The sequence below is a fragment of the Protopterus annectens genome, chromosome 1.part1 (genome assembly GCF_019279795.1).
Source record: "Protopterus annectens isolate FY-2018-M chromosome 1.part1, PAN1.0, whole genome shotgun sequence".
NCBI classification, from domain to species: Eukaryota; Metazoa; Chordata; order Ceratodontiformes; family Protopteridae; genus Protopterus; species Protopterus annectens.
In genome coordinates, this window is record NC_056726.1 from 1,702,048,540 (window position 1) to 1,702,076,194 (window position 27,655).

At 38.2% G+C, this 27,655-nt stretch overlaps 1 protein-coding gene across 1 annotated transcript in view; it reads right to left on the reverse strand.

Annotated features, from left to right (window-relative positions):
* Nucleotides 1–228: 228 nt before the first annotated feature.
* LOC122816631 (uromodulin-like) overlaps nt 229–27,655 on the reverse strand; it is a 340,244-nt gene continuing 312,817 nt past the window's right edge. The window contains exons 8-9 of the mRNA XM_044089553.1: nt 4,081–4,107; nt 229–632 (exon numbers count right to left, since the gene is read on the reverse strand). Coding sequence (XP_043945488.1) covers nt 229–632; nt 4,081–4,107 — 431 coding nt within the window. The remainder of the gene's footprint in view (nt 633–4,080; nt 4,108–27,655) is intronic.

A 27,655-nucleotide genomic window follows, 5' to 3' on the forward strand; every position in this document is an offset into this window, starting at 1 on the left:
AATTTCAGTTACAGAAGCCTGCCTTTGTTGTTGATGTGAAACCGACATGTTTTGTATCATTGGCCTGTTGTTATCATTATCACTAACAGTACTAGTATTCAGCACATTAGATGCAGGTTGTATTTGAATTATTTGATTACATTGCTCTACATGCTGTTCATTGTTAGCAATTGACACAGTACCTGTTTGTTGTATTTGTGTGGGAGATTGTGCCCTCACTTGTCCCACTCATCCTGGTTGGAAGTTATTAAAAGCTGCTAATCCCATTTGCGTTAGCTGACCAGAGTTCATCGTGACCATTCGGTCCTGTTGATGCTGCTGCATAGTGGCTACTTGCCCTGGTTGCATTAATTGACCAGAATTCATGGTGACCGTTCGGTCCTGTTGTTGCTGCTGCACAGTAGTCACTGCATCCAACCTTACGTTCATTAAATCAACTTTCTGTGATAGCATATCGTTTAACATAGATAGCTTACTCATAGATTCCGATTCCACATTCGAATCCTTTAGCGCATTCGGTGTGTTTTCAAAAGAGTTGTTAGCCATAGCAGATAAAAAAACTAAAAACAATCCACTGTGCTGAAAAACAAACTTGTACACAAACTGCTCGGGCTGCCACTTGTTGAAACACACTGTTTATTAAAACGCTCAAATAAAACACGTTTTTCGTCTAAACAAGATGGTTAGACTTCTTCAGAATTACAGACAAAGAGTATCAGTTAACATTCAAACGCTGTATTTATAAACTCATTTAAAATTCCCCGCCAAAATTCACGGCAACAATATATCTTAAAGGAATATTTCATCAACCAAAAATGACAGCAGAAATTTAATTAATTAATCTTGACATCTTAATGTAATACTTGTAATTTACCTTTACCTACCTAAACATTTACCTAAAAAAATAATAATATAATAATATACTGTTCATTATTATATTATTTTTTTAGGTAAATATTTACTTTTTTAGGTAAATATTATTTTTTTAGGTAAATGTTTTTAAAGTGGAAATATGAGGGTTGCTGCAGTAGCGCTGTTATAAATTACAAGTATTACATTAAGATGTCAAGATTAATGAATTACATTTCTGCTGTCATTTTTAGTTGATGAAATATACCTTTAAGATATACTGTTGCCGTGAATTTTGGCGGGGAATTTTAAATGAGTTTATAAATACAGCGTTTGAATGTTAACTGATACTCTTTGTCTGTAATTCTGAAGAAGTCTAACCATCTTGTTTGGACGAAATACGTGTTTTATTTTGGGCGTTTTAATAAACAGTGTGTTTCAACGAGTGGCAGCCCGAGCGGTTTGTGTACAAATTTATCAAGAATGCCTGGATGAGATATTGAGTCAAATGCCTTGACCAGGTCAAGTGAGGCCATGTGAACCATTTTTCCCTCATCCATTGCTTTAGTGACCTTCTCAAGTAACTCCTCCAAGTTGAGTAGGCATGTTCTGCCCTTGATGAAACCAAATTGGGATTGCTCCAGGGTATGGAGACTTTGTATGTCATTATTGATCATTTCCCTGATAATTCTTTCCATGGCTTTGCATATTAGACTAGTGTTACTTATGGGTCTGCAGTTTCGAAGGTCTGTAGATGTTCCACCTTTGTGCAGAGGGATTACTGTTGCTGTTCTCCACTTGGGAGGCACAAAGACTTTTTGGAGACAATGGTAAAATGGCAATTCCAGATGGCCTGATAGATCATGATTCATGCTATTTAGAAGGCAATCTAGGATATTGCATGGGTCCATAGGTGCAGTTTTCTTGGCCTTAGAGATAGCATTGAGAACATGTTCCTTAGTTAGGGTTGGTGGAGTTATATTTGATGGTATTTCCTGAGGGAAAATTGAGGGGGAAAGAGGGAGAAAGAGATGAATTTGTCTGCCAATAGGTTTGCTATATATATTCTGACTCAGTATTGGTGGCTACATTAACAGTGAGCTATGCACACAACTGTGTATTGCCTTTGATGTTGCAGACATAGCTAAAGAATGCCTTGTGGTTCTCCTTGAACTGGAAGGCCAGATTTTCCTCATATTTGGCTTTGGAACCCTTTGCTTTTTAAGTTAGTTATTTGTTTAGTTTGATGAGTGTATTTTTATCCTGATGGATGTTACACCTCCAACTTTTTGCCATGATTTTCTTCTTTTGGTTCTACAGCCCATTGATGTTTTGATTCCACCAGGGTGGCTTGTTTTTTGAGTTAGTTTTGAACTTCTTCCTGCTGGGTACAGCTTCTTCTAATCAGCTATTCACATGTTTGTATAGGGATTCTGTGCACAGGTCTGCACTGGCAGCAGCATTCTCAGGGTTTATGGGGACTTGAAATTAGGACAGGTTATGACATAAAAGTAGGGATTTATCCTTGGAGTAGATCCTGAACATTCCAGAGCTAGCTGGGGTTACGGATTTATTTCTAAGGAGACCATTTTGTGATCTAACCTTAACAGAGAGAACATTACACTAGGGGGTGTGCAGGTTGTCATATTCACAATCTGGTTCAGGGAATATGAGTTTACACAATTCAGGAATCTCTGTGCCTGCATTTGATGTCATTTATAATTGCAGGTTAATAGTTGGGTGATTAAAGTCACCCATCAATATGCTATTGCGTTGGATGGTGAGGCTTCTAGTAAACTTAAATGCATGTTATTGGTTTCCTGGTGATAGAAAGAGGACTTACAGCTTGCAAGGAAATGGTATGAGATTTTGCCTATGGTGATTTGAATGTGGAGAAGTTCAATTGCATCATCCTGTTTCACCAGCCTTGAGGTATATTTATTTTTGATGCAAATATAGACACCTTCATCTTTAGTCCCTCTGCGTAGTAGGTGGTCTAAATGTGTGGAAGTCATTGTATATATATACATAAATATCCCTTTGGTCAAACATTCAGAATATTGCAACCAAATAAAGAGTCATATGATTGCATTGTGATGGCATTGCTTACTGGGAGCTTACCAAACAGCGAAGATTGGGAACTTACCCTTTCCACACTGTTGTGCTATCTGAGAATTTTACCATAGTGGGCTAAACCAAAAGCAAGCATTTTTGGGGGGGATGGGGTAAGCCTGCCTGCATCACCACTGTGGGGGGCTGCATCCTCCACACCCCCTGCTAATTGTATATACTAACTCTGAGATCACACAGTCCTTGTTGAAAGGAAATATTCTCCTATGTGGGAAGTATTAATCTCAGGCATATCTTGGCAATCTATCCGTGATAATCAGATAGAGTTAAATAGATATGAACTTTGGGATCATTCAATCCAAAATAATATAACCACATATAAAGATAGATAAATACATAGATAGATAGATAGATAGATAGATAGATAGACAGATAGACAGAGGTATAGATTATATATATATATATATATATATATATATATATATATATATATATATATATATATATACAGAGAGAGAGAGCTATAACTATAGGTATATACTCCTTATTTTTATAGTAAGCTTTATGTCTAACTTTTTAATTCATGGTTATCTAAAGATGAATTGTAGCACTTCTTATGAAAATATGCCTTGGTATCAAGTCTGTTTCTGGGTCACTGTTTTTGTTTCATTGGCTTCAATGAATAATTCATGGAGAGAATGAAGCCTGGAAGCAACTTTTCATTGCAAAGTCTGTTTGTCTCAAAATTGGAAATATAATTAGAAGACACTGTTCAGATCTGGAATAATAGTTTAAAGTAAATGCAGTCACAGCTCATGTTAAGAACAGTTTGAAGGTATCACAGCAAATGCAGTTAAGCTTTTTGTATTGAGACTTCCATTACATAAAACAGAAATAAGCAGTTCAGAAATCTGAATTTATGATAATAAACTAGTAACATTGCCTTTTAACATGTGACTTATCTCTTCTGATGCTTAAGGACAGGTTAACTACAATTGACATTATAGCAGTTTCAACAAATTCAGCTATTAGGTGGTGGTGCCTTTATATTACTGTTTTTATATTTTAGCTAAGGAAATCAGGAAAATCTGTTTCCTTGTGACTCCAAAACTGCAGGTTTTATGAAAATATTGCAGGAAAAAATAAAAGTTTAATACTTACCAGAAGCTGATGCAGAAAGTGATGAGGCTGGAAAAAAAGAAAGAATTCGTAAAAACATGGAAAATATATAGGGCAGTTATATATAAGCCTCTGTTCTATTTTAATACTTTTTATTGACATGCTTGTATGACTTCTGACTTTTGTCAACCAGCTGAGCCAAAGTTCATTCTAATTTTTCAAGTTAAATCCTTTCATACTGTTTTACTTTCTCTTTTCACATGTAATACTTGAGGCACAGTTTGTTGTTAGAGTCTGTCAAAAATGCAGTAAAGTACCCACATATGCTGTGTTACCCATCACCATCACATTTTCCAGTTCTTAAACCATGCTAAATCTTCAGCTGAAACTACTGCATTAATGAAATTAAGTAAACAGTAACCAAGTCCCATCACTCATATTACTTTTTCCTCACTGGAGGTGCACGCTGTTAATTGAAAACAAAGCAATGGTGTATCTAATATATGTAATTTTCGGTCTTTACATTTTAGTATCTGATGACCGGGTCTTGAAAGTGAAACTTGTTTTGGCGCCATCATTGCTGTTTATAAAATGTGAAATACCCTGAAATTATTTGGTGATACAAAAAAGCTTTAACAGCTTAGCTAAGAAAAAAATTTTTTTTTTTGAGAAAAACATAAATCTTCTGCTGATACTTCATTTGCAAAATAATTCGATCTTCTCTTTTTTTTTTGATTGATGACTTGATGTAATATAATATGTTCTTTTATAAACATGCATTGTGTTGCTTGGGTTTAGTGCAGTAGCAAATTTCCTTCAGCTTCCCAGTCCCACCTAAATCTGAACCTTCATTCAGACAAAAAGCCCTTCAGAAGACTACACAATTTCCCCATTTTTAGGACATGATGAATCATCATAAAAATTAGCAGAGAGGCTATTTATTGATATTTATTGACTGGATGACTGAAACACAGAAAATAATGCTAAAAAAGGCAACAGAAGATAATATAATTACGAAAGCAAAGAAACTTTAAGGCAAGCTTGAAGAAATTGGAAATGGTACAATTTCTGGATATGCTGCAACAATCATCATGTAGAATCATTCAGGATGTACTGTTGTCCTTGTGCTGCCTCACTTCTGAACTGAAAGAGATAGCATCCCTTTGAGAAGCATGGCTTATTGTCACATGACAGACTACCTCTTCCATCAATGTGTGTTGTTTCAGCATCATAACCATACATGCTAACAAGAAAGAGGGCTGGGTGAACCACTGTATGAAACAAAGAACTCGGAATGAAGAAACGCCAAACAGTTTCTTCAAATGAAAACAAAGTTTTCAAGTAGAACCCTTCATCAGTGCTAAGAACTCCAAGAAGACTTATCTAATTTACATATTACAAATGTCAACACATGACAACAGCCAACCAATAAAAACTTGACAACAGTTAGTATATGTGCCAGAAAGATAACCAAACATCATGTTTCGAAGATGTAAATCAGTGAATTTGTGTTTTTTACCTAAAACTGGTATAATGCTAACAGCACTGTTTAAACTAGGTGTTAAATCAGCCCCCAGTCTTGAAATCCAGCAATACTCACTATACTCTAAAGCATTACTAAGATCACCACCCCTAATATGTTTCTGTATCACATCTATCGCTCTAAACATAAACTCATGAGTTTCATCAGTATCTAAGATATGTTTGCTTAAAGCATTAGTTAACATCTTCCTATGTATGTCTGGCTTATGCTCAATAATATCGTCTTTGAACCTACGACTATATTTCCCAACACAAAAACAGGAGCATTTTATGCAAGTTTCAAGACACACCACATGTTTAGTGTTACATGTGGCACAACAACGGAAAGTAAATAGTCTCAGACTTCTTGTTTGAATGAAGGTGTTATTTGAAACAAAATCTTGACAACAACTACAATTAGAGTAGGGTAAAGTTCTGAATTTGTTAGTGGTCCTATTACTATTAGCTATATTAAAATTTTAACATAATCTTATAATCTTATCTTTAAATTCTTATGGTTTATCTAACAGACGTTCCTGTTCAGGCATAGCCTGTAAGATATTCCAGTTTTTCTGTATTATATTTCTGACATAACTGGTTCTTCTATTATAGGTAGTTATATATCTTAGGTTCATAGGTTCATAGGTTCATACTAGGCTATCTGCCCGAGGGCATTTACAAGCCTAGCCCATAGTTTTGTGGCTTATGCCACCCCTTTAGTATGGGGAACTATACCCATTATTTTGCTGTGCCTCTGTTGAGCAGTGACACTGAGGTAATCCCTGGGGTATATCTGCGATCTCCCATCCATTGGTCAAGATTTCTCTTGAACAAGGCCAGCGAGGTGCTCTGCCTCACATATACCGGGATTTTATTCCACAGCATAGGGAGTCTTTGGGTGATGAATCTATCCCTCCAGCTGGCCCTATTAATAGCCGTGTCGAGGTTTAAGTCTCCGCCCTTGTGGCTCTGATGGATCTAGATTTTTGAGGTGAAGCATATTCATCAAATCTGGGTTTGACATGGCCTTGTATGTTAGGCAAAGGTCACCTCTGAGCAAGCGGTGGCGACTGAATAGAGCTGGAGTTCTTTCAGTCGGGCAGCATAGGACAGATGTTTGAGACCCTTTATCCTTTTGGTGAGGAACTTTTGTGGCCTCTCCAGCTGCTGCAAGTGTCGGGTCAGATACATTCTGAATGGGGCATTGTACTCAATCATTGGTCTGATGAGTGATGAGTATAGGGAGACTATGACCTCCCTTGATCTAGATGAGAATCCCTTCATGATAAGGTGGGCAATGTAGAAGGTCTTCCTAACTACTTTAGCTACATGGGTGTTGAATGACAGACTACTATCAACCTGGGTCCCCAGGTCCCTGATAACTTCTTCTATGCTCAGTGGATTGCCACCTATTTGGTAGCTAGGGGTAACCTTGTTTTTCCCGAAGGGTATGACTATGCATTTTTGGCATTTAACTTTAGGCCATGGCTCTGGCACCAGTTATCCGTTTCTGTGAGACCCTTCTGAAGGATATCTGTGTCAGATGTGTTTTCTACTATGGCCCAGTTTGCAGTCATCTGCAAACTTTGTCAGCCATAACCCTCCTGTGTTTGCTTGTACTTGGAAAAGTAGATGCCAAACAAGAGTGGGCCCAGGACTGAGCCCTGTGGTACACCACTTGTGACAGGCTTTGAGTCTGACATGGCGCCAGCAACTCTGACCCTGTGGGTTCTGTCACTCAGCCAGTTTGCAACCCATCTTGTGATGTATGGGTTAACATTTAAGCTGATGAGTTTTTCAATGATACCCGAGTGGGGTATTGTATCAAGGCCTTCGCCAGATCGAGGTAGGCTGTATGGACTGCCTTTCCCTCATCAATGGCTTTGGTGACTGTTTGAAAAAGTCAACCAAGTTTAGAAGGCATGATCTGCCTTTGACAAAGCCAAACTGGGATGGATCCAAAGTCTGCAAATTCCCTATGTCTTTATTTATGAGGTCCATTATGATCCTCTCCATGGCTTTGCAGATAAGGCTTGTCAAGCTAATGGGCGGTAATTTCCAGGGTCGGTGGAGGCACCGCCTTTGTGAAGTGGGACCACAGTTGCAGTGCGCCACTCCTGGCGTATCCAGAGGTAAGACTATGATTAAACAGCTGTCCTAGCTGTGGGTTTAATTCCTCGTTGAGTTCGTGGAGCACATAGCCGGGGACACCATCAGGTCCCATGGATGCTGTGTTTTTTGCTTTGGAGAGAGCAGTTCTCACTTGGGCGTTGGAGATGTTTGGGGGGCTGCAATCGCTTGGTATAGATATCTCTCCTTTTGGGGAGGGAGAAGTTTGCACTGAACCTGTCAGCCAGTATGTTGGCAATGTCTGTAGGATCAGTAATCTTCACATCATTTTGAACTAGTTCTGAGCATATCTGGGAGGTTCCTCCCAGGTTTCTAACATAGCTAAAGAAGGCCTTATGATTGTCTTTTTGAGTCTTTAGCTATTTTTCTCTCAAAATTTGCTTTGGATGATTTTATGAGAGCTCTTAGTTTTTACTTATAGTGATCAAGGGTGTCTTACCTTTTAAGGATTTTGCTCTATCTTGTAGTAGCTTCCTCCTTTTGTTGTAGAGTTTGTTTATGGCTGGGGTCCACCAGACTTGACGCTTATGGCTGGGTCCACCAGACTGGGCCCGCTTGCCTTTGGTACAAAGAGTCTTTGTTTTGCTTGGGATTGCCTTATCCATGCAGTCCTGCAGGTGCTGGTAGAAGGCATTTGTATGATTTACTGTTTTGACTGGGGGGCCTTAAAGGGAGACCACACTAGTCTTTAGAAGTGAAGTGAAGAAGGCTTCGAAGTTCTTTTACTGTGGTCTTTTATTTCAGGTGGGGTGTGGGATGAGACCTCCAGCGAGATTAGTTTCAATTTTCCTGTTCTCGGGGGCCGGGGGGGGGGGCCTTAAAGGAGACCACAGAAGTGTGAAAGTGGCTTTCGAGTTTGAAGTTCTTTACTGTGGTTTTTTTTTTGTGGGGGTGGGATGAGGGACCCTCCAGCCAGATTAGTTTGTGATCTGCAGAAGTTCTTTACTGTGGTTTTTTTATTTCAGGGGTGGGATGGGGATGGGACCTCAGCTAGATTAGTTTGTGATCTGATCTCACCAGTGAGGGGTATACTTCGGTGTTGAACATTGTGTGCCCATGTTCGTGATCAAGTATGTTTTCTCCTTCTTGTGGGGATGGTGACTAGTTGTTCCATGGCATTTGAGTTTATGAATTCCAGGAACTTTTGGGCTAGGGTGTTTGGGCTTGAGTAGTGTTCCCAGTCTATATTAGGGTAATTGAAGTCACCTAGTATGATGGTGTTTGGTGATACATTTATCCCTCTAGTGTTTTCAGGAAGGCCATGTGAGGTTCCTGAGTTTGTGAGGGTGGCCTGTAACATGCTACAATTTGCCAGAGCAGTCTTGCCTTTGGTTAATTGCTCCTGGATGGTCTCCGATGCATCGTGCGTTGCCACCAGTCTTGAGGTGTGGGTGTCTTTGATGAATATGGACACCCCCCTCCTTTCTTGGTATTGTCCGATTTTGGGCGGGCATGATAAGAGGTAAAACCTGATAGTGCTGGGGTGCTCTCAGGAGCCTTGAACCAGGTTTCTGTCACTGCACAGACATCGATGTTCTCCATACTGAGAAGGGCCTTGAGTGCGTGCATTTTGAGATTTAGACTTCTGGCATTTATTACCTTAGTTTTTTTTTTTTTTTTTTTTGTGTGGTAGGGGGTTAATAATTTGAGCCCCTAAAAAAAAAAGGCACTATGGGGTGGCCTTTTGCTTTGCCAATATCCGGGTGGGTGACAGGTGCAAGCCGTCCTTTGCGAAGCAGCGTGGCTTGTCCAGCATGTCATCCCAGGCAGACAGACATTGGATCTAAACTGTCCTTGCTATTAATAACGTCATTTAAATGGTTTCTGCAGCTACTCTATCATAAACTATTTCCTGAAATTTTAATGCCATCTTCTGCATTTGTTCTTTACGCCTATCCTCTGTGGTGTTTAATCTACTCACCCTAGTAAATTGACCCATTACAATTTCATTAAAAATATGTGGCGCAAGCATACTTTGCCTATGTGTATATCAATTTGTATGCAATTCCTTTTTATAAACACTCATATGTAAAACAGTTCCTTTCTTATCCAATATAACATCTAAATAATTAAATAAATAAAGGCACAGCAATTCCAACTATAATGTAAGAATGCTTTAATTCACGAACCACAGAAGATAAACTTCACACAAAATAATGCTGCCACACTTATCCTTTACGTTTTTGTCAGCTAACTTCATCAGAATGAAGTAACCAGATCAATTCTTCCCTATATATATGTATGTATGTGATTTAGTTTAATCTAATCAAGTCTTCCAACCCATTAAATACACTTAATTGAATAAATTGTGTTGAACAGCATAAATATAAAAAAAGTCTTCTACTATAAAATGTCAGCTGTTGCTAACATCACAACCAATAGATTATATATATATAATATAAATAGCACATGTAAAACATATATATAGGTTGTCTAAATAACATATACAAATGTTAAAAAATATATAACAAATATATAACTTAAAAAAAGATACAAAAGATTTTATAAAAGTTCCTGAATACTATGATGGATAAGAATTTTGTGCAATAGCACCATCCTGTGGTGATAATTCATAAAATTAATACAAAAGGTACAACTGTTTTTTAGAACAGAGATAAATATTTATCATTTTAATAGTGGATATTGTTATTCAGAGTTCAACATAAAATTAATCATTTTTTTTTAAAAAATGTATATATTGTATTATAATTTTGCAGATCTTAATTTCAAAACAGATTTTAGAGAAACCATTTAATTCAGGCCAGGGGGGCTACTATTATCTAATATCTAATATCTAATATTATTTGTCAATATAACTCTTTGTATTCTAAAGAAGCTTCCCATGGTCCTCCACTAGGATCTACAGGAACCACTTCTATAACAAAGAACTGAAATTTCACTTGATCACATACTAGTGTGTGTTTGTATAGGGCATTATTAACATTTCCTTTCCTTGTGTCATAATTATGTTCATATATCCTTTGCTTTAATTTTCTCTCAGTTTTGACAATGTAGAAGGAATCACATGCTTCACATACTGCAACATATATTACACCAATAGTATTACAATTTGCAAAGCCCTTGGTTGTAATAAGTCCACCTCTACTTTTTAAAAAACGTTTATCACTTTCCTTCACATTACAGCAGTAGGGACAGTTTCCACACTTACTTGTGCCTTTCTTGTGGGATTTATGTGAGCCATGATTGGCTCCTTCTATAATATTCTTAATGTTACGACCTTTTCTGTATGTTAATCTAAGAGGTTGTTCAAAGTTCAGCTTCAAATCTGCTAGACTAGCAAATTTATTCCATTCCTTGTTAATAATGTTTCTAACCAAATAAAACTCCCCGTCATATGTGATGGTCAAGGCAGACTGATACTGTTTCCCGGCTGGGTGATTTTCTTTATTTGTGTTTACTGCATCTTCAATATTTCCTAGTACAGGTGAAAATCTAGTCATCCTTGCCTTAACCACCTCTTCAATAATGTTTTGTAAAAATTCACCTGAGTAGCCCCTTTCCTTAAAAATATTTGCAATGTATTCACATTCTTATTTAAAATCCTGCTCATCCGAGGTCATTCTACTTGCTCTCACCAACTGTCCTTTAACAATTGCTTTCTTTTGGTGTGTCGGGTGAGAGCTAGTACAGTGTACGTATGTGTTAGAAAAGGTTCCTTTCCTATAAATTTTAGATTTAAAACCTCTGTTGGTTCTCTGAATGTTCACATCTAAAAAACAAAGCTCACTGAAATCAGCATTATAAGTAAACTTTAAAAATTCAGTTGTACTTAAACTGAATTCATAAAATTCTGAAAATTTTTCCATTGTACTATTCCAGAAAAGATATATATCATCCAAAAAAAGTCCATAGTAATTCCAACACTGTTGGAACTCTGAATTGAAAACAAACTTGTTCTTCCAATATAATAAAATAATGTTGGCATATGTGGGTGTGCAGTGTGCGCCCATTGCCACCCCTTTTAATTGCCTATAGTACTCTCCCTGAAAATATATAAAATTGTTCTATAAAATTAAATCCATGAGTACTAGGCATGTACGAAATACCTTAAAGGGGATAGCATTTTTACTTTCCAAAAATTCCTCGAACCACACTAAACCTATATCATGGGGGATACAAGTAAACAGGTCCACCACATCCAAGGTTAGAAAGAAAGAAGTATTCTCCTGATCAGTGTTGTCTGTATGTCTTAAAAAATCCCATGAATCTTTTAAAATATTGGGATATTCCATCACTGTTTGTTTTAAATGGACATCTATATAGTTGGCTAGGGGAGCTGTTAAACTATAAGTCTTAAAGGTGGGTCTCTGGGTTTTTATGGACCTTGGGTATGCCGAAAATAGAGGGAACTTTAGGTTTCTCAACATGTAAAAAACTAAATGTTTCAAGGTCTATTAATCCCTCTAATACCAAATCATTTAAACATGCAGTGTGTTTCCTGTGTACTATGTTGAATTCATTCACAGATACCCTCTCATAGGTATTTTCATCATTAAGCATTTCAAACATTTTGGCATCATAGGCTATCTGGTCCATTAAAACCACACTGCCCCCTTTGTCAGGCTTCATGATCCTAAGGTTTCTATTTTCTTTACATGATGTTAATATAGTCAACTCTTCTTTGGAAAGATTTGAATTCACTTTATTGTATTTAAGTTTCTCCCTAAGTTCTTTTTCTAATAAATTCTCGAAGTTTTTGAGCTGTGAGTGTAGGGGTGGATTGAATATACTCTTCTTTTTTAAAATAGGAATATCTTTTTCCATCTCCCTACCATTACAAAACAGCTCTAAATTCTTCTGTCTAATGAACATCTTCACATCCATTAGTAGGTTAACAATGTTGGCCTTAACCCTGGGAATGAAGGTGAATCCTTTAGTAAATAAATTAAAATGTGCTTTAGTAATGGGAGTGTCAATGAGGTTAAATATATTAAAACATTTGTAACTAAAAACACCATCATTAATATCAATATCCTTTGTAACTACTGTTTCCAGTATGTGCCCCTCTCTTTTAGCTAGTAGTTCCCATTTCTGTAATTTATAGGTTCCTTTTTCTTTAACCTTTCCAATCTCCTGGGGGAGGGAAACTCTAAAGGGTCACACATATTGTATAATCCACTTTGGTCTTCATTTACATCATTGTTATGTACATCAACATTATATCCATTATCTCTATAATAAGAATTTTTGTTTCTTCCAAATACCTTTGGTTTACGATATTGTACATTATTGTTATATTCTAACATATCCCTTTCTATCTTTCTGGCATTTCTTTCATGTAGCTTTACACATCTCATTTCTATATCCTTTAACATTAACCTTCTCATTTTCAATACCAAACAATAAATCATTAATAATTTTCTGATTAATAATTTCGATTGAAGTATACATTTTATCCATCTCACATTCATTATTTTTAATAATAGCTTGCACAATATCTGCTCTGAATTTGTCAAATGCGGCTATAAGTTCTTTGTGAAATGGTGAACCATCTACCACATTGTTCGGGTACTTACACAAACATAAACCCTTGGGAACAATATTCAAATTTAGACAATGTTTTAGATATATATTATCAGTTTCCCAAGATTTGTATTTAAATAGCATACTATCCATCTTTGAAATAATTTCTACATAATTCTCATTGTTACTGTTGACTTGTGGTCTAAACGGTTCTTTAAAGTCTATTTTAAAGTCAAGTATATCTTTAAAATTAGTGTTGGTACCTTTGTAAGTAACTGCCGTCCCAGTCACTTCTGTGTTAAGAGTTTGTTTAGATTGTAGTGAAACTGTTCCATTTGTAGTTGTTGCGGCGTTACTAATTAAAAAAATATTAGGAAAACCATCCAAGCTAGCTATACAAGGTTGACTGTTCTCTCCTCTACTAACTTTGTCATTCACAGAAGCCATCCTTTCTTTCGAAGCAGGACCCATACTTCCTTCCTGGTTACAGGGAATAGAGGAGCGCATAGAAAGCATGATTAATGATTGAGTCAGTGGCGCCAATACATCCACCAATTCAGAAATCTGTCCAATAAGTTTACAAACTTCTCCCACTTCACTACCGGTCCTGTGGTTATTGCAGTTGTCACCGTTATGACTATCTGCACTTGCTGGAGAATCCATGACCACAAAATCAAACTACTAATCACAAGAAAGGTGGTCTCTATGCCAAACCACAAACAAATAAATAAACAAAGGCACAGCAGTTCCAGATATAATGTAAGATTCTTCCCTATATATACGTATGTGACATCTAAATAATTGATAGAAAGAGCAGGACAAGTCATCTTAAATTTTAGAAAGTCTGTGGAATTGGCAAAATACTCAAAAAATTCATTAAGCATTTCTCCACTCCCATTCCAAATTAGGAAGCAGTCTTCCACAAAAGGTTTGGATAGTAATACATTAGCATTCAAAACATTCATAACACTATAAATAAATTCACTCTCCCATTGATTTATAATCATATTTGCATAGGTATTAGCCATACCCATGGTTACACCTGCAACTTGTAAATAGGGTTGGTTCTCAAAAGTAAAGACACTCTTAGTCAATGCAATTTCTAGAAGTTGCCAAATATTTTCAACATCTCTTGCCTGCATATTTGTATTAGTACAAAGAAAATTACAAATAGCACTATGCCATAATTATTTGGTATCACAGTAAAAAGAGAGTTCATATCAAGTGTGACCAATAAACGACATTTGTAAGATTGGTGCAATGCCATTCATATAGCTTAGTTAAAAAATCTCCTGAAACCTTTACATAACTCCTACAGAGTGGAAGGTATTTGCCTAACACAGTTTGTAAGTATAGTACTATAGCTTCCGTAACCCATCCTCTACCTGCGACAATCAGTCTCACGGGGGGGTTATGGATTTGTGTATTTTTGGTAATCCATACAACTGTGGAATAGTTGAGCATGAAACAGTAAACAAAATTCAATATTTATTTATTGACATTTGTTTACCAGGAAAGTCCATTGCACCAAGATAGTCCATTTTCAGTGGAGGCCCGGGGAGAAAAGCTCCAGGAAACATGCATAGAATACAACATATAAAACATATTTTACATAAGAAGTGTCTTAACAATAGTATATAAATTAACAGAAGATCGAAAACATATTGGAAATCAGAAAAAAACTATGGCATTATTTTAAAGTATGATTCAATAAGGATAGTTTGTACTTAGCAGAAATCAGAAAAGAGCAATTACATTATTTTAAAGTATAGTTTAATAAGGTTATTTTGTGCACCCTAGAAAGCATAATGCAGTGATATATGGCATCAGAGAATAACAAACTGTTATTCTTGAAAGCAAAGGAGTGAATCAGTTTAGTCTTTATTTGATAAAGTATTGGGAGCTTGGAAGTAAGGTCAGTATGAGGGCATAGGGGTAGACTAAAGAAATCTAGTACAATATGTGGAGCATAATTCAGTGGTGTTGGGGGGGGGAGGAGTAGAAGATGAGTAGAGGAAATGTTAGATGAAGCATTCATTTGGTAGTGTAAGAGTAAGAAAAGAAATTGTGATTAGTTAAGCTGTAGAGATAGGGTTTAGGTAATGGCTGAGGGGGGAATAGAGCAGTTGCAATTCCGTATGGATGTGAAGTGGCTATGGAGTGCACTTTTAAAGTTGGATGGTGTTGGTAGAAGACGTACAGATACTGGAAGATTGTTCTAAATTTTGGAGATAGCCAATGAGTATAAGAGTTGTCCTGCAGGAAGTTTGGGTTCATGTACTTAGTAAAACAATGAGTAAGAAGGTCACTGAAAAAACAATCAGTAAAAACAAAATGAAAACTCTAGCAAAGCTAGAACTTCCACTGAGTGACTTCCCAAACCTCTTGCATCAGAGCCACATGGGATATATGCAAATGATCCTTATGAACATCAGGTGTTTCAGCTCATTGTTTGTGCTGTACTGAAGAGGTTATAACAAGGCCAAAATATGCATATCCGCAGCTAGTGGGGTTTGGCTTTATTGGCATGAAATTGTCCAATAAAATGACAAAACAAGTCATGGCCATTCAGAATTGTCAATGAGCTGAAACACCTGATGTTCATGAGGATCATTTGCATATATCCCATGTGCCTTATGTATGGTTTATGTACTTGGAGAAAGAATTGGTGTTCAAAATGTAGGGGAAGAGCTGGAGTGTACAGGGTAAAAGAGAGTTGAGTGCTGGACAGTCCTGGGGTTTATATATAAGTTTATGGGAGAGTATAAGCCAGAGGAGAAGAAGATGATGGGGCAGTTCAAGCCATTGTATCTGCCGAAGGACAATGTAATGATGAGTAGAATGGCAACTGTTTGTAGCAAATTTAGCAATCTTATTACAGGAAGTTTCTAGTTTTGTCATTAAAGAGGACTGCAGATTAGTTAATAAGGGAACACCATAGGTTGATGAAGGTAAAAAGTAATGTATTTTGGCTTTTTCCGGTTAGCGGTCGCTACAGTGGAACTCCGGCCCACTAATGATTGTCAGTGGATTTTTGCAGTGCTGAGTTGCCAGCCCAATGCCCAACCTTCAAAGAAGGCACACCCATTCACGCATGCACCTACCTGCATGTCTTTAAATGTCACTTGACCATGGGGAGGACATGCAGACTCCACACAGAAGGCGCTCCAGTCAAGAATCAAACCGGAGAACCTCTTTTTGTGAGGCGACAATGCTAAACACTGCACCACTGCAGCCTATGGTGTTAGTGAAGGTAGATGGTATGATTGAAATAATTCTTGTTTAGCAGGGTGGGAGAGGAATTTATTATGTCTATATAGTAACTCTAGTATTTTGTCGATTTTGTTTATGTTATTTTGAATGTGATGGTCAAATTTGAGATTTTTGTCTATAATTACTCCTAATAGTTTGGTGTGGGTAACAAACTCAATTTTGGTAGAGTTAAGGGAGAAAATTTTGAAGTCAGCTATATTAAGGGAATAATTTTTCTCGGGAGAGAATATCATAAGTTTTTTTTTTTTTAGGATTCAGAGAGAGGTGATGATTGTGAAGCCAGGTTTCTACTGTGGTAAATGCAGATTGGGTGATTTGCTTTAGACTGTTGAATTGTTGGCTGAGCAGAGTATTGTGGAGTCATCTGCATAATGGACTAAGGAGGCCTGGTAAATAGCCTGGTGTAGATTATTAATGAAAATGTTAAACAAAAGAGGGCCTAAAATTGAACCTTGGGGAATGCCAGTAGGGTTATGTATATAAGTGGAAATGGAGTTCTGCCATTTAACAGCGTGCTGTCTATTGGAGAGGTAGCTCTTGAAACAGTTAAGAGACTGAGTAGATAGGTCAATACTAGAGAGTTGGAAGAGGAAAATAGAGTGAGATATGGTATTGAATGCTTTCGATAAGCCCAAAACAAGGGTTGATACAATGTTGCTAGAGTCTCGTGCTTTGTTCACAATGCCTACGAATGAGATTAATGGTGTCCAGGGTGGAACCAATGCTGAGTAGGGGAGCGAAGGTTATATTTTAGAAGGTAGTCTAAAAGTTGTTTTTGAACACATTTTTCTAGAATTTTTGAGATAGGAGAAGATAAAGCTATGGATTGGAAGGTAGATATGTCAGCTGAGGGACCACCTTTATGGAGTGGTAATATGATAGCTGTTTTCCAGAGACAAGGGAATGTAAGATTCCTGTATGGATCTGTTAATCAGAATACTAATAGGGTAGGCCACAGAGTCTGGTTAAAGAAGTAGTACTGGAGTTAGGGAGATGATGGGAAAAGGTAGACATGATGTTTATGATAGTGCCAATAAAGGAAGAATTAAAGATACTTGCAATTTGTTTAGGTGGTTTATTGGGGTGTGGACAGGGGTTGGGTTTAGTGCCAGGTTTAAGAAGATTGTTGATGGAAGACCAGAAAGCTTTAGGATTTGTTTTTCTACTATTTTGCTGGTTCCAAAAGTAGTGGTGCTTGTCTTTAGAGATACGTTTCTTAACCTGGTTATGGAGCTGCCTGTAATGTACAACATTGGAAGCATTTTTAGATTAATACCAAGCTTTCCATGTTTTCCCTGTCAGTCATAATTTACTTAGTAGCTCTAGTTAGCCAGGGGCCATTCCTAGTTTTGATTATTTTCATGCTTGAAGGGGGCCAGACTATCTATTTTTTTTTTTAAGTATTATTAAAATAGAGCAAAGCATCATCCAAGGGAAGGGTTTTAAGGATAATCCAACTGATACTTTTCAGGATTCTGTTGAAGGTATTAGGATCAAATTTAGAAAGTCTTTGGACTAATTTGATGTTGTGGTGTTTGGGGATGGCTGAGCATCCATGGACAGCATAGGCAGGGAATTGGTCACTGATAGAGTTGGACATAGTACCAGATGTTAGACATTTAGAAGGGTCTGAGACTAGAATCCAGTCTAGAATGGATCCTACATTAGTTTTGTTGTTGTACCTAGTTGAAGTAGTAATAAGTTGGGTGAAGTGAAACAGGTTAATGCTAGCCGAAGACTGATTAGATGAGATAGAGGACCAATCAGTGTTCATGTCTCTAACGATAATTATTTTTATAGAGCATATATATAAATCAATAGATATATCATTATTTATTTGCATTTCATAAATCAACATATTTATATCTGTTATTCATTTCTTAACTTCTAAACAAGTTTTCTTAAAAAATATCATCAGATATAAATTGACATAAAAGCAGTATACTCAGTTCTATTCATAATTACAACAGCACCCCCTTTGTCAGCCTCTTTGATAATTATGTCATTATTGGATTCTACCCCTTTAAGGGCTTCATGCTCATCTAATGTTAAATTATATCCTTTATTTCTAACCTTGTTTTCATAGAGTGTTCTGAGTTTTCGTTCACGGGTATAAAAACGCTCAACTTCTTGCAAGCATTTTTTTCAGCGTCTTTCACATTTTTAAAAATTAATTTCAAATTTAAATAAGTAGTAAAAGTTTTCACATCTGTCAAAGTATCAACTAAGTTGTCAGTTTAACTAGGAACAAAACGGAGCCCCTTTTGCAATAAATTAACATCCTCTAGTGATAATTTATAATGTGATAAATTTATAATACCTGTTGGTTCTACTGTTTCTGCTGAATTGATTTGGTTTGTATTCATGGGCTGCTGTGTTTCCTTTTTATTCCATTCATGCCTCCTCTCTGCAACAAGTGGCCCCTTGAATATTTCCAAGTCCGCATCTTGACTTTCTCTGGTTAATTCAGAGATATCACCTGTATCAGCTTGGAAAAAAAGCTCCTGGCCATATTGATTTATGTTGGACATGATGGAATCAGTATTAGTAGAATTAACCAGTCACTGTGAGCAATTGGACCCTCCTTGGTTGGATAAGTTTTCAGTGAGCGTAAGTTGATTGGAAGTATATTCAGCCAATGAGTTTCACATGGAATCATGCAATGATAAAGAAAATAAGCCTGCAGGAGGATGTCATAAAGGATCGATGGGATCATCCTGATTGGTGGCAGATACATGTTGTGTTTGCTGATTGGTTAAAACCATTGTATCCATGGTGATATCACCTAACTCTTACTGTGCACCTTTTGATGAAAGTTGTTGGTTAACCTGTTTAAAACTTTTTGGCCATGAAAAAATATGGCCACATTTAAAGTCATTATATCCTTCAAGAAATTGCACTTTTTGATTGATTTAAGCTTATTATCTAAAGTTTGTAGCCTGTTAACCATTTGTTGATAAAGATATGCCGAATGCTTTAAAGATGGTAGGGCTACAAGTTCACCTTCCGGTATAGTGATATTTTCCATTAATTTACTTTCAATACTAGTGAAAAACTCATTCATAAGTAACATAATCTGCACTTAACCTTAGGTTTAATTGTTGCCATATTTTCAAAAGTTCAAGGTAAGTGTTTGCATATGTGGGCATTTTTAAAATTCATAGGCTATGAGGTACAACCCCAAGTTCCAGGTAAGCTAAAAAGCTCAGCTGTTGCCACTGAAGTTTCTTGTAGGTCTGTACCTTCCTCTCAAGTGCATTAATATGCTTATCAAAATCACCAGATTGCTAGGCAATGGCTCTCATATTGACACTAGTAGAAGTAGTCAAATTCATTTTTGATAACAAATCATTTAAGGAACAGCTCACAGATACAGGTGGATATTGGCATTTTCCTTCCATTGCAGGCTGTGTCATAATATTATGTCCAGCTAAGCACACACAGATATCCAAAAGCAGATAAATGAACACAAAAAACTGGATGAGTGTGTTGAACCAAGTCAGAGAGTATAAAATTGATATATGAAGGAAAAAAACTCAGACTGAAGAAATGTTAAACTGTGTATTCAAATGAATACAAACAAATGCAAAGCTTTCGGGTATAAACCTTCATCAGTGATATGTTACCTAATGTTTTCCTTGTTTATACATTTCTGGTACATATAGGTTCATAGGTTCATAGGTTCATACTAGGCTATCTGCCCTAGGGCATTTATAAGCCTAGCCAGAGTGTGTGTGGCTTTCACCACCCCTTAGGATGAGAATACTATACCCATTAGTTTGCTGTGCCTCTGTCCAGCAGTGATACAGAGATGATTCCCGGGGTAAACCTACAATCTCCCATCCACTCGTCAAGATTTCTCTTGAACAGAGTCAGTGAGGGGATCTGCCTCACATGGACTGGGATTCTGTTCCATAGTGTAGGGAGTCTCTGGGTGATGAATCTGTCCCTCCAGCATGTCCTATTTATATCCGTGTTGAGGTTTAAGTCTCTTGCTCTCGTGGCTCTGGTGGATTTGGATTTTTTGAGGTGGAGCATGTCCATTAATTCTGGGTTGGACATGGCCTTGTATGTCAGGCACAGATCACCTCTGAGCAGACGGTATGTGACTGAATAGAGCTGGAGTTTCTTCAGTCGGGCATTGTATGACATATGTTTGAGCCCCTTTATCCTTTTGGTGAGGAACTTTTGGGGTCTTTCCAACTGCTGCAGGTGTCGGGTAAGGTACATTCCGAATGGGGCGTTGTACTCAATCATTGGTCTGATAAGTGAAGAGTACATGGGTACAATGACCTCTCCTGATCTGGATGTGAATCCCTTCATGATCACGTGGGCAATGTAGAAGGTCCTCCTAACCACTTTGGCAATGTGAGTGTCAAAAGAGAGGTTACTGTCAACTTGGGTCCCCAGGTCCCTGATAACTTCTTCCGTGTTTAATGGATTACCCCCTATGTGGTAATTAGGGGTTACCTTGTTTTTCCCAAAGGGTATGACTATACATTTTTTTGCATTTAGCTTAAGGCCATGGCTCTGGCACCAGTTATCCATTTCTATGAGACCTTTCTGGAGGATGTCTGTGTCTGATGGAGTGTCAATTATGGTGCCCAGTTTGCAGTCATCTGCAAATTTTGTCAGCCACAATCCCCCTATGTTTGCCTGCACTTCAGAAAAATAAATGCCGAACAAGAGGGGCCCAGGACTGAGCCCTGTGGGACACTGCTCATGACCGGCTTAGAGTCTGACATGGCACCAGCAACTCTAACCCTGTGTGTTCTGTCCTTGAGCCAGTTTACAACCCATCTTGTGACATATGGGTTTACATCTAAGCTGGTGAGCTTTTCTATGATGCCCGAGTGGGGTATTGTGTCGAATGCTTTTGCTAGGTCAAGGTAGGCTGTGTGAACTGCCTTACCCTCATCAATGGCCTTAGTGACTGTTTGAAAAAGTCAACCAAGTTCAAGAGGCAGGATCTGCCCTTGACAAAGCCAAATTGGGTAGGATCCAGTGTCTGTAGGTCCCCAATGTCTTTATTCATGAGTTCCATTATGATCCTCTCCATAGCTTTGCAGACAAGGCTCGTCAAGCTTATGGGGCGGTAATTTCCAGGGTCCGTAGAAGCACTGCCTTTGTGGAGTGGGACCACAGTTGCCGTCACGCCATTCTTTGGAGTGCGTATCCTGTAGTAAGGCTAAGATTAAACAGCAGCCTTATGTGTGGGTTTAGTTCCTCATTGAGTTCGTGTAGCACACAGCCGGGGACACTGTCCGGTCCCATTGATGCTGTGTTTTTGCTTTAGAGAGAGCAGCTCTCACCTGGGCATCTGAGATGTTTGGGAGGCTAGACTCTGGTGGGATAGATATTTCTCCTTTTGGGGGGGAGGGAGGGGAGAAATTTGCACTGAACCTGTCTGCCAGTATGTTGGCAATGTCTGTGGGTTCAGTGATTTTTTATCATTTTGGACTAATTCTGAGCATATCTGGGAGTTTCCACCCAGGTTTCTAACATAGCTAAAGAAGGCTTTATGATTGTCTTTTGTGTCATTAGTGATTTTTCTCTCAAAGTTGGCCTGGGATGATTTTATGAGTAATCGTAGTTTATTGCTAGTATTGATCAGAGATGCCTTCCCATTTAGGGATTTTGCTCTGTCATGTAGTAGCTTTCTCCTCTTGTTGTAGAGTTTGTTTATGGCTGGAGTCCACCAGACCGGCGCCTGCCTTTGGTGGAAAAGGTCTTGATTTTATTAGGGATTGCTTGATCCATACATTCCTGGAGGTGCTCGTAGAAGGCATTTGTAAGGGTTTCAGCAGCGTGGGTTGTGGTTTCCACTGGCTCAGGGGCCTTGAAGGATACCACTCCAGTCTTAAGAAGTGTGTAGTTTGCTTTTGTGAAGTTCTTCACTGTGGTCTTTTTGCTGGGGTGGGGCGGGATGTGGATCTCCAGTGAGATTAATTTATGGTCTGATCTCACCAATGAGGGATATACTTCCGGTGTGGAGCATTTTGTCCCCATGTTTGTGATGATCAGGTCTAGTATATTTTCTCCTCTTGTGGGAATGGTGACTAGTTGTTCCATAGCATTTGAGTTTATGAACTCAAGGAACCTTTGGGCTAGGGTGTTGGGGCTTGAGTAATGTTCCCAGTCTATGTTTGGGTAGTTGAAGTCACCCAATATGATGGTGTTTGGAGAGACATTTATACTCTCCAGTGTCTTCAGGAAGGCTGTGTGGGTTTCCTGAGTTTGAGAAGGTGGTCTGTAGCATGTTACAAACTGTAGGGCAGTTTTACCTATGGTTAATTGCACCTGGATGGTCTCCGATGCTTCGTGCGTTGCCACTAACCTGGAGGTGTGGGTATCCTTTATGAATATGGATACTCCCCCTCCTTTTGTAGTTTGGTCCGGATTTTGGGGCCAGAACGCATGATATGAGGTATAACCTGATAGTGCTGGGGTGCTCTCAGGAGCCTTGAACCAGGTTTCATTCACAGCACAAACATCGATGTTCTCCATACTGAGGAGGGCTTCGAGGGCATGCATCTTGAGGTTTAGACTTCTGGCATTGAGCAGTATTACCCTTAGTTTTTCTCCATTTTTGTTTTCTAGGGCGGTAGGTTTATCATTTGAGCCTTGCCTAAAACAGGCACTATGGGGTGGCAAGAGCCTTTGCCAATATCCGGAAGCCCAGGGTGACAGGTGCAAGCCGTCCCTTGAGCAGCGTGGCTTGTCAAGCATGTCATCCCAGGCAGACAGACATTGGATCCCCTTAGAATGACACCAGTAATTAAGCCAATTATTAAAGCTGATCATTTTGTCTCTGTATTGTGGCATCATTCTTGGTGAGGGTAGGATACTGCTCAGGGTCAGGGTCATACCGGCCTGGGCTACATAATCTGAGAGCTCCTCTATGTCTCTTTTCATGTAGTCCAGGGAGGTACATCTCAGGTCGTTCACACCGGCATGGACAATGACTGAGTCATACTTGTACTTGCTGTGGAGTGACCTGAGTGCTTGTGTTATGTGGCGGATTCTAGCGCCTGACAGGCAGCTAACTGTGATCTTTTCCTTGTTCAGTCTGGTGAGTGGGACGTCAGTGTGTCTGACTATGGAGTCACCTATAACAAGTGTGTCAATATACTAATTGTTGTCAAGTTTTCATTGATTGGCTGTTGTCATGTCTTTACTTTTGTAATATATAAATTAGATCAGTCTTTTTGGAGTTGTTAGTACTGATGAAGGGTTCTACCTGAAAATTTTGCATTTGTCTGTATCCATTTGAAAAAACAGTTTGGGATTTCTTCAGTCCGAGTTTTTTGCTTTGTATATCAATTTTATACTCTCTGACTTGGTTCACCACAATCATCCAGTTTTTTGTGAACCACAGTAAGCTCAGGGATATTGAAATGGCTAGAAAATAGGGTTATCACCTGCCCCTCTTTAAGTGGGACAGTCTGTACCTCGGCAGTTGTGCCCTGCAAAAAAACATGAAAAATAGCATGTGTTTTAAGGCAAAATTGATTTCATAAGTTTCCTCTAATGTTTATGTAAAAGGCTTATTTTGTATCAAAAACACCATGTTATTATATGGAATAACTAAAAACAGTGAATGTTAACTTAGGAAAAAAGGGAAGCCTACTCTTTTGCAATGATCATGGGTATGGATCTGTTAGAAAAATATGTATGAACATATGTGTATAGTGATTATTTTAAATAAGGGAAGATTAACACGTTTTTATTCTATATGCAGCATTAATTCTATTTGAAACTGAAAACATGCTTTTCTGAAATTGTGCTTTCTGACACTGCAAGATGCACTCTGACCTAGTTTGCTAGCACAGCAAAATACATGTTTATGCTTTGGAAATGTACTGAGAAGCAGGTGATTTTCTGCTAGGTCAGGAAAATAAATAAAGAATAATATTAATTTCTGTAGATCCATTCATTATGGATAATAAGCTCTGTTCATGCTAATGAAAAAGTGCATAAGCTGCAGGAAAGTTAGATACTAGAAACAATGGACTGCTTCAGAAATCTATACTTGTATTGTGCTCAAATTAGCCATAGTACCTAGACTTGTAACATCACAGAGCAAGAAAGTTATAACTGACCGGTGGTCGTCAAGGCCATCCTGTTTACTGAAAAATCTTTTTTTAAGCTTTGAAGAGTCAGCAAGAAATGTGAGAAATATCTGTAAAGTAACAGAATTGTGAGCTGGTGATCTCCTACGTCAGTCATAGTGGGAAATGTCTTGAAAGAAAGGTATAATAATTGTAACACTTCCTGATTTTAGTTAGACAAACTCTGTATCTGCATTTTTTTGTCTCCTTGCGCAAGAATAAAGATACCTGAACTAAACCTTATTCTTTTGGTCTTTTGAAGTATTTTTCTTTGACATTTTTTGGTCCTTTGGAGACAGAAACCCTCATTTAGCCTGGGATCAGATGGGCCAGGTGGCATGAAACTGCGCAGGGAAGATACCACATTGGATCTTCTTCATTGAAAGACCTCCGACTGAATTGTCATGCAAAAGAGGCCAGACACTTTTCTGATCTACGACTGAAGGCGGGTTTCATCTGAACAGTGAGTGACCAATTGCTGAGGCTCAGGTAGGGTGAAATCTACTTTTTTCTGTTTTAAGATCAGGGACTTGATTGCATTTGTTCTGTGAGAATTTTTAAAATTCAGGGACATAAATATTGCTATCTTGTCATAGATCAGGGAAACAGAATAAGTAGGCAGGTAGTCTGAAGGGACTGTAAACACTTGGTGGTATCACATTAAAAATAAAAGGGTTATGTAACATTTAAAAGATTAGAACAAAATGGGTAATATGTGCACAAAAACAAAAAGACCCCAAAGCCCACCGTTAACCGAAGACACAAAATATATGCAGTCACAACGTGCCGGCAACGTTAGATACTATACTAAATGGGTTAATAAATATGAATTTGATGGGAAACTAGAAAGATCCTCGCTTATCAAACTTATTAGACAGTTAAAAAAACTATTCCAAAGGTTGGGTTAAAAAACTGCGTAAATTAAGAGTTCCTCAGGCACACAGGTGGATTGAGGAAGTAAACCGAAGAGAACAAAAGATTAAAAATTCAAAAGCAATGTTCTTAGACAAAGAGGATAATAACTTAGTTATAGCATCAGCCCCTCCGCCCTCATCAGTCCCTCCGCTCTCACCGGTTCCTTTACCAGAATATGAAACAAATGAACAAACTGGCCCACCTCCACGATATCCAGTTATTCCTATAAAACCACTACCGTTTGTTAGAGATCCTATTGAGACCAGGTCTCGAACACGTAATTTAAGAGGGGATATTGAATTATATCAAATAAATGGAAATTCATGGGCTATGAGTGAAGAAGAGATATGCCCACTCATAGAAGTACCAAATCCTCGGACAGGACAAGAAGGGCAGAACCCAACTCTCTTAGTATACAAACCGTGGACACCGGAAGACATCCAGAAAGCCACAGAGGGAATTCCCCATCCAAAAGTTAATTTTAGAAAGTTCTTAGAAGACTTACAGGGCATGAGGTTAAGTTATCACTTAAACAGAGAGGAAGTAGAAAAATTAGTTAGACAAATAGTAGGTCCAGACTGGCACATGATCAGTGGCAACTGGAATCCCCATGATGCTGCACTTAGGCCCCTCCCACATAGCAGCGCAGAACTAGATAACAGAGTGAAAGGTCTGACAGACCGAATTTCGGAAAAATGGAAGCCTAGGGCAGACTGGACTTGCATTAATCAATGCATCCAACAAGAAAGTGAAACTGTTGATAGATATTTTGCCAGATTATTAGAATGTTTTAACAACCACTGTGGAATGCACGTGCCTGAAGACCAGACACAGGATTCCCCATATGAGCAGCAGTTAAAGAATGCATTTTTAAAAGGCAGTATTGCACCCATAAGTAGTTTTATTACTAAACATATGGTAGACCATCGTACAAGCAGATTACAATCACTGCTTGAATATGCTAGACATGCCGAAAGGCATTTTAACAACAAAAAGAAAAAGAAAGCCAAAGTATTTGCTGTGGAAGATGGAGAAGTTTATTTAGTACAGTCCGGAGAAAAGGGCAAAAAGAATGCCCAGGGTAACAAACAATCTGATCAGTGATCAGAAGACTTTGAAGGGAGAAAGAAAAGAGGTGAGTGCTTCAAATGCAGGAAAAAGGGACACTTGGCAAGGGATTGCAAGAAAAAAAAGAAGGCAGCAGTGGAAGACAAAAATGATGAGGGTGAGGACTGAATATATGAAAGTCAAGAATCACTAGATAGGAATAATATGGAAAGGACAAATGAGAATGTGATAGAAGGAGCAGAGAATGTAATAATAGAGGAAGTGCAGGAAGCTACCGATAGTGAAGAGAACGAAATATTAGACCTAGCCTCACTGAGCTTAGCGCTCTATCTGGCTGACACAAAACCAGAAGTGACACTCTTGGTAGAAGGGAGGGAAGTCAAATTTTTGTGCGATTCAGGGGCATCACAAACCCTGGTACACTCCTCCAAATTACCAGAAAATTCAGAATCACATGACTTTATACTAGTAAAAGCAGCTAATGGACAGCTGTATTGGGAACCTCTCTCCCATAATATTACAATAACAGATCCTGTTTCAGGATTAACTCAGAAAAGCAAAATTGTTGTTTCTGCAAAATGCCCAGTGAACCTTTTGGGTAGAGACCTTATGCAATTATTAGGCATAGCAGTAGTTCCAACCATGCAGGGTATGGAAGCACAGCGACAAACTAATACTTTTGCAGTGCAAACGGAAGGTGAGACATTTTACTGGTACAGCCAGGACTTGGTTACGACTGGCCCTGGTGCATTAACTGAAGAGTTAATGAATGTAGCTATCAGTAAGTTCCCCTCCCTTTGCATTGAGATACAATACCTGTTGCACTGTACTCTGTATTATTGTAATATACTGCAAACAGATTAGTACTGTGTAATTTATACTGGGACATGAAAGGGAACAGTGTAGTTAGCTGTTCATTACCCCAGGAATTCTTTGCACTTTACAAATCGAATCTTTTACCACATGTTAGTTTAACTAAAGAGAAAGATTTAAAATGGATAAACCTAGGAGAAAAAGTTACAAAATGGGAAAAGCAGACAGAATCAGAACTGTCAGAACAGGGAATTCAAAAACAGAAATTAAACTGGATAATGCAAACACATCCAGCTGTACAC